The sequence below is a fragment of the Piliocolobus tephrosceles genome, chromosome 1 (genome assembly GCF_002776525.5).
Source record: "Piliocolobus tephrosceles isolate RC106 chromosome 1, ASM277652v3, whole genome shotgun sequence".
NCBI lineage: Eukaryota > Metazoa > Chordata > Mammalia > Primates > Cercopithecidae > Piliocolobus > Piliocolobus tephrosceles.
In genome coordinates this window covers 205,601,226-205,615,704 of record NC_045434.1, presented here as the reverse complement: position 1 = coordinate 205,615,704, position 14,479 = coordinate 205,601,226, and the positions used below count along the sequence as shown (strand labels likewise).

General features: G+C 52.2%; 1 protein-coding gene across 1 annotated transcript in view; it reads right to left on the bottom strand.

Annotated features, from left to right (window-relative positions):
* Positions 1–14,479, bottom strand: part of PADI2 (peptidyl arginine deiminase 2) — a 54,750-nt gene that overhangs the window by 29,492 nt on the left and 10,779 nt on the right. The window contains exons 2-4 of the mRNA XM_023219836.2: positions 9,661–9,844; positions 7,635–7,707; positions 545–606 (exon numbers count right to left, since the gene is read on the bottom strand). Of these exons, the coding sequence (XP_023075604.1) occupies positions 545–606; positions 7,635–7,707; positions 9,661–9,844 (319 nt within the window). The remainder of the gene's footprint in view (positions 1–544; positions 607–7,634; positions 7,708–9,660; positions 9,845–14,479) is intronic.

Sequence of the window (14,479 nt, the reverse complement as noted above, 5' to 3'; positions counted from 1 at the left end):
GGGAGTGGGGAATGCAAGATGAAAGAAAATAAGTAAATGAATGAGAGAACAAATGAATGAATGGTGAATGAATGAATAAATAGAAAGAGGAGAGGAGCTGTGCATGCACCAGCAGAGATGATACCGCACCTGGAACTGAGAATGATGAGTGCGACCCTCTGTCCTGAGGGTCTGTCTCCCCCACCTCCCCAGTCTTAAAAGAAGAGGCAAAATAATAAGAGCAAATGCCTTCACAGTGCTTCCTCTGCAGCAGGCACATTTATCCTTTCCAACAGTTCCATGAACTGGGCGTCCCCATCACGGGATGGAGAAACTGAGACTCAGGAGCCTGCTCTGTAGCCGACTCTATAAGATGCCTGAGCTCGTCTGTGGGTTCCATCATTGGTATGCTGTGTGTCTGGGAGCCTGTCTTGGGCCTCGATCTCCTGAGCTGTGAAATGGGAATTGCCTGCTTGGTGGGAGAACCATGGCTGCCTGCACCATCTGGGTCTGCGCCCTCAGAAGCCCCGGGTTCAGGGTGGTGCCTGCCCTGATAGCTAGGTACCTTGTTTGGGTTGTTCTTCTCCACCACGCCATCCCGGTCTGCGTCCACATCCAGGGAGATCTCTGGGGAGAAGAGACATGGGTGAGTTGCTGAGCCTGCCAGGCAGGGTGGGGCAGGGGCACGAGGAAGACCTGTGGGATTAGGGTGCATCTCAGTCATTCATTTGGTCACGGGGAAGGGAGGACCCCGCTGACATCATCTTACACAACCCCCTGCCTCAACATTCCGCGACCCACTGAAGACCATCGGCAGACACTGTGTGGACTTTGTAGCTTATGGCTGCAAGAGCTGCCATCGGGGAGGTCCAGGTCCTCCCACCACTTCTTTGTTCTTGCTGGGGGTTGGGGAATGATCCTCGATGCACAGATCTGAAAGCCTCAGTTCAGGGGTGAAGTCACATGCCCAGGGTCACATAGGGATGCTAGCAGAACTGGGGTACACGGTGCAGTTGGTCTGATTCATAGTTCATATTCTGAAAACTTACAGGCATAGCATTCCCAAACTGCCTTTCTCAGTCTACCCGGGCATGCGCATAGGGGTGCACACGCGCACCTGTGTGTGCATGTCTCTTTCTCTCCAAGAACTTCCAGTGGCCTAGATCCCACCTTCAAGGACTGAGGGTTTTACTGTGGGTGGGAAGCTGTCTCTAACCCCTCTTGGTCTGAGGGCACCTGTGAGTCCAGATGGAGGATCCAGGGCCAGGCCCCCACTTATCCCCTCTTTTGGTGAAGGGACCTTCAGCATCCCTAGGCCTGCCATGGAGACAGGCTTTGTGGAGACTGTAGGGAAACGAAAAGGTTTAGCATCAGACAAGGTGGAGTTTAGACCCTGGTTCTCTGCTTATAAGCTGTGTGACTTTGGGCAGGTTAGACAACCTCTCTGAGCCCCAGTTTCCTCACCTGTAACATGGGGCCCTTCCTGGTTACAGCAGGTGCATTAACTGCAATGGAAGGCACTACTGACATTTTTAAGCCAAATAATTCTTTGTGTGGGTACAGCCTGTGCATTGGAGGATGTTTAACAGCACACCTGGTTTCTACCTACCAGATGCCAGTAACATCCCTCCCAGTCATGACAGCCAAAAATGTCTCTGGATATTGTCAAATGTCCCTTGGGAGGCAAAATTGCCTTGAGTTGGAGACGGATGGGGTCGAGTAGGGATGTGGTTGGGAAGGTGTTGGGAGTGTCACACACGTGACGTGTGCAGGTTCCAGGCCCCTAGAGCTGCCCGAGTGGGCTCGTCTCATGCTGAGCATGACTTGGACCTGGTGGGTGCTGGGTGGTAATGAATGCATTCCTGGTTAGTCCCCTTGGCAGGCACACCCTCTGCCTGGAAGGCATGGAAAGGAGGGTCCTGGCACACAAAGCGCACTGATGTCACCCTTCTCTGGGTCAACCGAGTCCAACTGAGTCCAGAGATCACCTTCAGGTCCTCCCTTTGCCTATAGCCTGCATACCCTAGGCCTGCATGTGACTTTACCGGTCTAGAAGGAGGCTGCAAGGGTGCGAGGCCCTTGGGAGAGGCAGCCGTCTGTGTCCCAGCCTCTGCAGCCCTGCGGTGAGTTAGGTGCTGTAAGGCATAATTTGTAACCTCCTGCCTCCAATTGCATTCACTCCACATTTCACTGCTGAGGAGCTACTGTGCTCTGGAAACTGTACTAGGCAATGGGCAACAGAGGCACAGCACCTGCTCTCAAGGCGTCCACAGTCCCATGAGATAAATAGCATTGCTCCCGTTTCACAGGGCAGCAAACCCAGGTTCAGAGAAGCCACTTGTCAGCAAATCGGGCTGGTAATCCGGGAGGCCGGTGCAGGATAAGGACCCCAGGGGAAAGAAGGGAAGGCGGTACCACCAGGGGCTGGTAAAGAGGCTGGGGTGCAGGGGCAGCAATAATATTGGTTTTGGCTCCTGGACCTTTGTGAACTTTCCAGCCGGTCACGCCCACTGAATGCTGCCTTTCAGGGAACTCAGCTTCCTGAAACTCCTCCCTGGGAAGGAGCTGCAGGTCCAGCCTCTTTAGGGAGCCACTCTGTCTGTTTCAAGGTAACGATCTCTCCCTTACGGGCATCCTGCTCTGCAGGTGCACAGCGTTTTCCATGGCGTGCTCTCTCGGCCACCCCAGGGGAGGCGTGATCACCCCCACCCGCTAACGATACAGATGAGGAAACCCAGGCCCCCAGCAGGGAAGTGACCACCGAAGTTCCCAGAGCGGAGCCAGGCTCTCAACAGGGCCTCAGGCTCCAGATGCCTTCTCTCTGCTGTTCCCTGCAAGGAACCCAGGCTGACCTCCCCACAAGCTATTTCCAAAAGCCCAGCCCAAAGTCAAAGACCCAAGACTTGCTCCCTTGAAGGTCATTCCCAGAGGAAGTGCCCACGTCCCCACCTTGGCAGCCCTGTGGCCTTCGTCTCTAGGCTGCAAGGTGACATTACACTGGGACTCGTTGTGGTGGGTTCATTATAGCAGTGGGGCCATGGGCTAGGAGAGAGATTATGGTGCACTCTAGACTGCTTTATTTCATTACGAATTCTTGAATGTAAACATTTTGTTCATGTAATATTTGGACATAGTGCAAACAAAATCAAATAAAACAGTAACACACTTTCTAAAGAAAGACAGCAGTTCCTTGTCCAGCCCTTCTCCTTGGCTGCCTGAGGCAACCTCCCTAATACTAAATACTCATACTTATTGTGATTTCTTGATTTATTGAATTCAGACAGGTTTTGTTACCTTCCTGTTATGAAATGTGGGCATTTCACAGTATGGCTCCCTCATCGTCCTCCCAACCTCTCACAGGGCTTCATAACTCCTCTCTCATGACCCATGACCTGTCCCCATAATCCACTGAAATGACCTTCTGGCCCCTTCACCCTCAGAGACCTCCCACCCCGTAGTCATGCCCCTAGGACTTCACCCCTGTAAGGCTTCCCCCAGTGTCTGATTTAACTAGATTCCGGGGGGGATGCTGCGGGTAGGGGCAGAGAACAGGGCTGGTGTGACCTGCCCAGAGCATTGCCTCTTGGGATGGCTCTGCCTTCCCGAGGGGGAGGAGGGAGAGGACCTCTGCTTCAGGGCCTCTGGGCTCCAGACGACATTTCCCAGAGGCTCTGGATCCCACCTCAGCTCCCTAGAATAGCCCCAAGGCGTCAGGTGGCCCCTGGGTGTGGGGCAGATTGATGGGAAATGTCACTAGGATTGGGTTCAAGGCAGTCTGCCCCGAGAATGAAGACACTGAGGCCTCAGCTGTGACCGAGAGGCACCGGCATTTTGGAGGGTCGCCAGAGAGTGGCAGGGTGCCTGGCCTTCTTGCCTTACTAAGCAGCCCGAGGTGTTGTGGAAAGGAAGGACTCCCTCCCCCACAGCCAACCAGGGCAAGTATCCCAGGCTCTGGCGAGAAGGCATAGCATCAAGCCCCTCAGGTTGATGTTGCAATTTTTTGAGGCCCGCATATGTGTACTCCTTCCACTGCCAGGACCTCAAATAGGGTGAGATTCTTCCTCCCTCCCCACACCTCACCTCTCCCTCTCCCCCTCCCCCATCCCTCCCAAAAAAAGGAAGTCTTTCCAAATCAACCCTAACCAGAGTCTTGAAGATCCTTAGGGATTAATTAGCTCAAACCCCTCATTTTATAGTTTGCAAAAAGTGAGTCCTAGTGGGGGTGGCTACTTGTTAAGGTCACACAGCAAGTCCTTGGCAGGATTGAGACCAAGACCCAGAGCCTGATTTGGCCAAAGGAATCATGCATTTGTTCCCAAATCCCAGGAGGAAGACAGACAGACCATATGTTTCTTTAACTTCACCCAGGCAGAGAGAAAATGTGGCTACCCCAAGAGCAAGGGAGAAAAGCAGGCAGAGCATTGACTGAGCACCCACGCTGTGCCGGGCCCTTAGCACACAGCATCCCACTGAATCCTTGCAAACGCCATGCAAGGCTGCTCTGTGAAGCGCATTTTGTAGATGAGGAAGCCAAGGCTCAGGGGGATGATGTGACTTGTCCAAGGTCACAAGGTGGTTGGAGGTGGGCAGAGAAACCTCTTAGGCTTACTTCTGTCTACTCTGAAGCCAAGGCTCTTTCTGCTCAATGTGGACTCAGGACAGGACCAGGGTGACAGAGATTCAGATATATTTTTGTGCCTAGGGGACAGTCCCAGCATCTGGAGATATTGGGGGTATCCTTGCCTCTGAGGTACTGTCCCTGAGTGACTGATGACTCAGGATGAGGGGCTCAAGGGCTCCTGGGGCAGATGCTCAACAAAAGACCAAGAAGGGACAGACATAACAGTGGTTCCCAAGGGAAACCAGATTTTCACCAGGGTCTCTGTTGGAACAGGAAACAGTAGTTCAATGGGGTTAGTTTCTCATAAAGTTTTCTTTTTGCAATTGTATGACGTCTTTTATTCTGTTTTTTGTTTGTTTGTTTTGTTTTGTTTTATTTTGTTTTTGAGACAGAGTCTCACTCTGTCGCCGAGGCTGGAGTGCAGTGGCACTCTGTCGGCTCACTGCAACCCCGTCTCTTGGGTTCCAGCAAGTCTCCGGTCTCAGCCTCCTGAGTAGTTGGGATTACAGGCGTCCACCACCACGCCTGGCTAGTTTTTATATTTTAAGTAGAGACAGGGTTTCACCATGTTGGCCAGGCTGGTCTTGAATTCCTGACCTCAGGTGATCCGCCCGCCTCGGCCTCCCAAAGTGCTGGGATTACAGGCGTGAGCCACCACGCCCGGCCATGACTGTCTTTTATTCTGAGATTATGCCTTGCCTATTATTTAGGAGTTAAAATGATGGTGATAGTTGATAGCAAAATTTTTTATTTTTTATTTTTTATTTTTTTGAGACAGAATCTTGCTCTGTCGCCCAGGCTGGAGTGCAGTGGCACCATCTCGGCCCACTGTAACCTCCACCTCTTGGGTTCAAGCAATTCTTCTGCCTCAGCCTCCTGAGTAGCTGGGACTACAGGCATGTGCACCACGCCCGGCTAATTTTGGTATTTTTAGTAGAGATGTGGTTTTGCCATGTTGGCCAGGCTGGTCTCAAACTCCTGACCTCATGATCTGCCCACCTTGGCGTCCCAAAGTGTTGGGATTACAGGTGTGAGCCACCGTGCCTGGCCTCAAATTGTTTTATTAATGTATGATTTTTTTCTTTTTTGCCAAGCGTCAAAGTTGTTAGTCTTCTCATTTTTGGGGGGTGGGGGGAGGGGACATTTGATTGGTCCATGGAATCTAAATATCTGGAACTTGTGGCAGTTAAATAATTATTAAGAGACCTCGGACGGATGAACTCGGCCACTTGTCCTGGGCACATGTGGCATCTTTTGGGACTCAGCCATGCTGCCAACTCTGAATGGGCTTCCTCTAAGCACAGCTTTGTCATCTTCTAGTGAGCAGGAAAAGTCCAGTCCTGCCTCCTTATAGACCCTTATTTTGCCATCTATCCTAAGGCTGTCTTGCTTTGGTGGAAGTCTTGTTAATGGTGCAGTCAGTCTTCTGGGATCACCCTCATTTGACAGGTGTCAGGCCCCTGCCCTTCCTGCCCCCGTCCTCAGGTGTCCCTGTCTCAGTGGGATTAGGTTTCCTCAGGGGCTGTCATCTGAGACTGCCTGTGTGCTGTGTGCATGCAAGGTTCACACACGTGCCAGGGCTCAGCACAACCCAGGAGCCTTTGGTTATCATCTGCCGCCCTCACCAAGGTCATCCCGAGGTTCCCTACCCCAGGGCTGGGCACCTCCTTGGTGCAGAAAGAGGGACGGGGGACCAGCAACCAAGCTCATTTGGGAATTAGCCAAGAAGGAGAAGGGCCATGCTGCTAAGCCTATTTCAGCAGCTGAGAGCACAGGGCTAGAGAGGGAGGGGTTGGCTTGGGAACTGGTTGTATTTTGGGGAGGTTCTGAGACCCCCCTGAGAATGTGGGATAACTGGAATGACTTGGCATCTCACCATTTTCTGGAGATGTGGCTGCAGGCAAGTATTTCTTTGTTTTACCTTTTTTGAGCCTTGATTTTCTCATCTATAAAATGGGGATGATAATAATGTCTATCCTTGAAACAGTTGGAAGAAGAGATTGAAATCGTGATGGTAAAACATTGAGTACTGGAGCCTGGCACATCATAGGTGCTCAATTAATATCAGGTGTGTATCATCCTCCCCCTCCTGCTCCTCATCAAAGTGCCCAGCACAGCTCTAGACACAGAGTACGTCTGCAATAAGGAGGCCGCATCATTATTTTTAAAGCACTCAGCCTGCAGTTGACTCTCAATAACCGGTACTTCCCTTCCTCTGCCATGTGGCAACTCTGTCAGTGTTAAACCAAGGCTGCATGAACAAAACGACTCTCTGAAATGTCCTCCTGGCTTTAACATTCTATGATTAAAAAATGAAATAAAATACCATAAAAGTAATGCCTCAATTTCAGGGGGTGGGGTGATGGAAAGTTCAGATGATCACAGTCCAGTGTCCTGTAGAGCCAGGGTAGGCTCTGCCTCCCTGGCATGCAGGCCTGGCACACAGCACCGGACAGTGTGATGCCATGGACAGAACCTGAGACAGGGATAATCCTGGGTTCTGGACTCAACTTGCCGTCCAGTTGCTGTGTGATGTTGAATGAATTCCCTAACCTCTCTGGGCCTCACCATCCTGTGGATCAAATAAAGGACTCTGCACCCTCAGGGCTGAATCTGGGGAGAACCAGGGGGCAGCTGGGATTGTCAAGAACGGCTGCTAGTTTCATAGACTGTGGCCATTCCGCTTGCCATGAGAGGGACGCTCCTCTCTAGGCTGCAGGGGAGAAGTGGGGGCAGGGGGGACACACGTTCCTTTCTCTCTTTTAGGGTCCACAGAGCCTGGGAAGGGGACCTTGACACTGGGGGGAATTACTAATGAATCAGGGAGTGCGTCTTCCTGCAGATAAGTCCCCACCCCAGTACGGAAGGGCCGGGGCAGGGCACATGTGACATTCCTCCCCAGGACTGTGCCATTCAGAAGAAGCTCCAAGTACCAGGTCAGCCTCACTGAGAACAGCCTAAGTGCCCCAGAGAAGGACAACAGTGCCAGGCCCTGGGAGATGAAGGCACCGAGACGGCAGCCACACTAACTTACCAATGGCCGTGAGGAAGAGCCCCGCCTGGTCAATGGGAATGCTGCCTTCCTCATCGTAGTAGTTGACGGTGACCTTGATGGGGAGGAGGCACATTGGGATAGAGAGAAAAGAGAGCAGAGATCACAGATCACAAGCAGGAAAACCTGAAGCAACTGCTGTCCCTCACAGCTCACAGCCTGTCAAGCCAATCCCCTCCAAGCATTAGAACCCTCTCCTCCAGGAAGCACTCCTGGGTTGGTGGGCAGCTTCCCTCAGGTAACTGAACTAGACTGTGGACTCCCCTCCTGCTGGCTGAGAGTGCAGTCAGGATGCCGTCTGCCTTCCTGTGCCACTGTGTGCATTCTGCTGCCTGGGGGGTGGGGCCCATATCTGCCATGTTGCATGCCTAGTGCTCACTGAGGGGACAGGGCTGAGGCTATTTTCTTTGGACCATGCTCAGTGCCATCACCGTGATGGGGCACATGGTAAAGTTCATAATTACAGAACCCAGCAAGGAGACAGTTCTGGTCTCAGCCTCACCACTTGGACAATTCACCCATGGGCGCTCAGCACCCCATTTTACAGACAGACCAAGGACACTTGGTTTTTTTTTTTTTTTTTTTTAAGACGGAGTCTCGCTCTGTGGCCCAGGCTGGAGTGCAGTGACCAGATCTCAGCTCACTGCAAGCTCCGCCTCCCGGGTTCACGCCATTCTCCTGCCTCAGCCTCCCGAGTAGCTGGGACTACAGGCGCCGCCACCTCGCCCGGCTAGTTTTTTGTATTTTTAGTAGAGACGGGGTTTCACCGTGTTAGCCAGGATGGTCTCGATCTCCTGACCTCGTGATCCGCCCGTCTCGGCCTCCCAAAGTGCTAGGATTACAGGCTTGAGCCACCGCGCCCGGCTAACACTTGTGACTGTAAGCTCCAGCGATTCTGTGGTTCTGAGCCCCTAAACTTTCTATCACTCAGCTGTCTATAATTTTCATCCTTTATGAAACCATCATTCCATGGTCTAACCCCACAACATGCACATGACTACCGAGCACTGGGAATGCGGCTGTTCTGAATGGAGATGTGTTATAAGGTGTAAAACTCACACTAATTTTAAATTTGGTATGGAAAAGGAATATGAACTACCAGCCTGGGCAATACAGTAAGACCTGTCTCTCCAAAAAAAAAAAAAAAAAAAAAAAAAAATTAGCTGGGCATGATGGCAGGTGCCTGGAGTCCCAGCCTCCTAGAATACAAACTACCAGTCTGGGCAATATAGTAAGAACTCTAAGAACTTTTCTCCACACTTCCGCCCCAGCCAAACAAATTAGCTGGGTATGATGGCAGGTGCCTGGAGTCCCAGCTACTTGGGAGGCTGGGGCGGAAGGACTGCTTGAGCCCAGTAGCTTGAGGTTGCAGTGAGCTATGATCGCACCACTGCACTCCAGCCTGGGCATCAGAGTGAGATCCTGTCTCTTAAAAACAAACAAACAGGCGAGCGCAGTGGCTCATGCCTATAATCCCAGCACTTTGGGAGACCAAGGTGGGTGGATCACAAGGTCAGGAGATTGACACTATCCTGGCTAACATGGTGAAACCCCGTCTCTACTAAAAATACAAAAAAAAAAAAAAAAATTAGCTGGGCATGGTGGAGGGCACCTGTAGTCCCAGCTACTCGGGAGGCTGAGGCAGGAGAATGGTGTGAACCTGGGAGGCAGAGCTTGCAGTGAGCCAAGATCGTGTCACTGCACTCCAGCCTGGGTGACAGAGGGAGACTCCATCTCGAAAAAACAAACAAACAAAAAACAACAATTTTGTTAATATTTTTTATATAGATGGCATGTCGAAATGATAATATTTTGATAGATGGGATTAAGTAATATATATTAAGACAATTAATGTCACCTGTTTCTTTTTGCCTTTTCAATGTGGTTACTGCAGAACTGAAAATGACACATGGCCCACATGCGGTTTCTATGGGACAGGGCTGGTCCAGCCTGCCTCTATCCCGGCATGGCCCCGGGCCTGTGGAGGCTGGACTTCCCGCCGTGGTACCTTGTCACTGCTGGCCTCGGTGCTCGCCTGGCTCATGGTGACCCGCAGGGTGGTGCTGGGCGAGAGAAGCCAGCGCTGCTTGCCATTGGTGGCCACCTCCTCGGCCTCCCCATCGCGCACCACCTCTACCCGCACGCGTTCTGAGTGCTTCAGGCTGAAGGTTTGGGCCCCGGCTGGGGCCGCGCTGTAGGGAGAGATGAGGGTTAGGGGGAGCCCTGGGGCAGGTGAGATGGGGGGGCTTCAAGAGGAGATTCCTGCTTCCAGCACTTTGGGAGGTCAAAGCTGGAGAATCACTTGAGCCCAGGAGTTTGAGACCAGCCAGGACAACATAGTGAGATCTTGTCTCTACATAAATTAAAAAATTAGCTGGGCATGCTGGTACGCGCCTGTGGTCCCAGCTACTCAGGAGACTAAGGTGGGAGAATTGCTTAAGTCTGGGAGGTTGAGGCTGCAGCGAGCTATGACTGTGCCACTGTACTCCAGCCTGAGCAACAGAGCAAGACCATGTCTCTTCTTTCTTCTTCTTCTTTTTTTTTTTTGTAAGGCAGAGTTTTACTCTTGTTTCCCAGATTGGAGTGCAATGGCATGATCTCGGCTCACCACAACCTCTGCCTCCCGGGTTCAAGTGATTCTCCTGCCTCAGCCTTCCGAGTAGCTGGGATTACGGGCATGCACCACCACACCTGGCTTATTTTGTGTTTTTAGTAGAGACAGGGTTTCTCCATGTTGGTCAAGCTGGTCTCGAACTCCCGACCTCAGGTGATCCGCCTGCCTTGGCCTCCCAAAGTGCTGGGATGACAGGTGTGAGCCACCGTGCCCGGCTCTTTTTTCAAAAAAGAAGACTTCAGGAGGGGCAAGGCTGCAAAGGCCCCCCTAGGTAATCTGATCTGGGAGACCCCAAAGGATCCGGCTGCATTGCAGTCACCTGGCTGTGAAGAGGACATGCGTTGAACATGAAATCTCTTGGGCCAATCTTGCACCTCCTGAGTCTGAATGTTCGAGGGTGGGGCCTGGGGATCTGAATTCTTAACAAGCTTCCCAGTGCCTCTGATGGGCGGCCAGTTTTGGGAGCCACAGGGTCCTGCGAAGGTGGAAGATGGAGGCCCAGGCAGGAATGAATTTGCTGCACTAGCAGAGCTGGGCCTGGAACCCTGTCTCCCTGCCCAGGGTCGCTGAGTAAAGTGCTGAGTCCTCACAGGGATGGAGCCCAGAGCTTGGGTCCTAACAGGGCAGAGGTGGGGTGTCTCTTGTTACGAAGATCCCTTCCTTCCTGCCACAGCTTTCTTGGTGCCTGACATCCCCCACCTTCTGAATCATTTCTTGGGGTCCAAAAGTCATTTTCCACTGCAAAGGAAATACTTTCGGAATTCTTGAATTCTGACCAGGAGAACAAATTGGTGTGATCTGGCTGCTGTGGACTGAATGTGCCTCCCCAAATTAGCATGTTGAAACCTTCACCCTCAGTGTCATGGTATTTGGAGATGGAGCTTTTAGGAGGTAATGGAGGTAATTAAGGTTGGATGAGGTCACAAGGGCAGGCTTCCTTTTCTTTTTCTTTTCTTTGAGATGAAGTCTCACTGTCTCCCAGGCTCGAGTGCAGTGGTGCAATCTCAGCTCATTGCAACCTCTGCCTCCCGGGTTCAAGTGGTTCTCCTACCTCAGCCTTCTGAGTAGCTGGGATTACAGGTGCACACCACCACACCCAGCTAATTTTTGTATTTTTAGTAGAGACGGGGTTTCGCCATGTTGGCCAGGCTGGTCTCGAACTCCTGACCTCAGCTGATCCACCCACCTCAGCCTCCCAAAGTGCTGGGATTACAGGCGTGAGCCACCCTGGCCAAGGGCAGGCTTCTAATCAAATAGGAGAAGAAAGATGAGAGAGGAAGAGGAGGAGCAGCAAGAGAGGGAGGGATAGGTAGATAGAGCTGTCTCTCTATGGACTGATGAAAGATCATGTGAGGACACAATGACAAGGTGGCTATTTGCAGGCCAGGAAGAAAGCCGTCACCAGAACCCGACCATGCTGCCACCCTGATCTCGGACTTCCAGCCTCCAGAACTGTGAGAAGATGAATCTGTTTTTAAGCCACCCTGTCCATGGTGTTTTGTTGTTGGCTTAAGGAGAGGTGACAGGAAGGACAGGGGACTAAGGGAGGAAGGTGCCTAGGGCTGGTGGCTTTGCTAAATCCAGCCACTGGTCTGAAGGCCCAAGAGAGCTCAGAGGGACTTAGGTGGGATTCTCGTGGGATTTGTGACTAACACATAGGTGTAAGCCTGTCTCAAAGGCACAGCTGCTATTTTGGGGGCCTGGCGCTTTTGAGCTCCAGGAGTTCTCAACTGCGGCAGGCATCAGAATCATGAGGGGTGCTGTTTAAATCTATAGGGCGTTTTTCTTTGAAGGCTGCATATCTGTGGATCCCATCTCTGGAGAGGCTGGCCGGCATGGCGGAGGCTGAGGGTGCTGGGGCAGCTGAAGACAGAAACGGTGGCCAGGGTTGAATGACAGGTGCAGGCCAGTGGCTGTCAAAGCGCAGTAGCAGTGGCTGGGGCAGCGGCACCTGGAGGTCTTGTCACAACACAGACTGTGGGGCCCCATCTCAGAGCATCCGATTCAGGAGGTCTGGCGTGGAGCCCGAGAATCTGCATTTCTAACTTGCTTCCAGGAACTGTTGATGCTGCTGATCCCAGTACCATACCTTAAGAACCACTAGTCCAGACAATCAGCACGGTGGACCACTGTTCAGAGCCCTGGGCTGGCCAAGGCCGTGAGCATGAATCTGTAGAGGCTGCTGGGCAGCGTATCTCTGACCTGGGCCACAGACTTCAGGGGCTACGGGCAAAGACTGCTGGTCTTGGGCTCTGGCAGGAGCGTGGGGAAGGACTCGACAGCCTGTGGCCAGTGCTGGGAGAGGAGCTCAATGAAGACAGCCCCAGGTCATTCTGGTTCTTGTCCTGCCCCCTTCCAAACGCCACAGCCTGTCCTGGGATGATGTGAGACTGGACACTTCTTGGTCATGGCCTGCTGCTGTCCCCTGTCTGCATCCATCTTTTTTTTTTTTTTTTTTTTTTTTAGGAGGAGTCTCTCTCTGTCACCCAGGCTGGAGTATAGTGGCCATGATCTCAGCTTATTGCAACCTCCATCGCCTTGGTTCAAGCGATTCTCCTGCCTCAGCTTCCAGAGTAGCTGGAATTACAGGTGCCCGCGACCATGCCTGGCTAATTTTTGTATTTTTAGTAGAGCTGGGGTTTCACCATATTGGCCAGGCTGGTCTCAAACTCCTGACCTCAGGTGATCCACCTGCCTCGGCCTCCCAAAGTGTTGGGATTACAGACGTGGGCCACTGCGCCTGGCCACATCCATCATTAAGAGGGGTGCAGAGTCTGAACAAAAGCCCTGGACTAAGGGTGCACGTGCAGAGGACCTGGGTGTGAGTCCAGTCTTGCTCCTGACTTGAGGGGCTCTGCACATTCTGAGTGTTCATCTGTTAGTCCCTACGCCTCAGGAGGACTGCCACCCTCCTGCCCATAGTTCTCCTCTCACTCCTTCTAGGGCTGGGGCCACGTTTCGCTGAGTGGTGTTGCCATGTGGTACCTGCCCTCCTTTGGGTTATAAGTCCCCTGAGGGTATAGTCCGGCCTCTCCCATCCTCATTCTTCAGAGTCTAGCACAGGGCTTGGCCCATCATACACCCAAGGGAAGGAGCAGAGGTGAGTGGGATGGAAGGTGAGCCGCTCCCAAGGAGAGGTGTGAATACACACTCTGGATGCTTTAGGTGGCACAGGGAGGAACAATCTAGAAGACTTATGTGTTTATCAAACACAGTATCTTTTTATGGTGATTGATAAAGTCTCGCCATTTATGGTAATGCTACAAAATCTCTGTTTAAAATAAAGTTATTACGAAAAATGTGAGTTGGGTTAAAGAAAAGTATTAATAGTGCGACAGGTTGAAGATGATTTTGGCCAAAGCCATGAGAGTCTGGGAAACTGGCCTCAGGTCTGGGAAGCATTCCTCTCCTGCAAGTCTCAGCTTTGCCCATCAATGTGCTGGGTGGCCTCGGGCCAGGGACTTTCCCTCTCTCAGTTTCATTGAGTGTTAGGTGAGAGGAAGGAACCCGAGCAGAGGCGGCTGAATCCAGAGAGTGCAGAGGAGAGGCCCTGGGCAAAGGGGTGAGGAAGAAGGCTCTAGAAAGCTGGGGATGGCTGGGCGCAGTGGCTCACACCTGTAACCCCAGCACTTTGGAGGCTGATGTGGGTGGATCACTTGAGGTCAGGAGTTCAAGACCAGCCTGGTTAACATGGAAAAACCCTATCTTTACTAAAAAATGTACAAAAATTAGCCGAGCGTAGTGGCGTGTGCCTGTAGTCCCAGCTACTCGGGAGGCTGAGGCAGGAGAATCACTTGAACCTGGGAGGTGAAGGTTGCAGTGAGTTGAGATTGTGCCACTGCACTCCAGCCTGGGTGACAGAGCGAGACTCTGTCTGAAAAAAAAAAGAAAAAAAAAAAAACAGAGGCCGGGTGCGGTGGCTCAAGCCTGTAATCCCAGCACTTTGGGAGGCCGAGACGGGCGGATCACGAGGTCAGGAGATCGAGACCATCCTGGCTAACACAGTGAAACCCCGTCTCTACTCAAAAAAAAAAAAAAAAAAAAAAGAAAAAACTAGCCGGGCGAGGTGGCGGGCGCCTGTAGTCCCAGCTACTCGGGAGGCTGAGGCAGGAGAATGGCGTAAACCTGGAAGGCGGAGCTTGCAGTGAGCTGAGATCCGGTCACTGCACTCCAGCCTGGGCGACAGAGCGAGACTCTATCTCAAAAAAAAAAA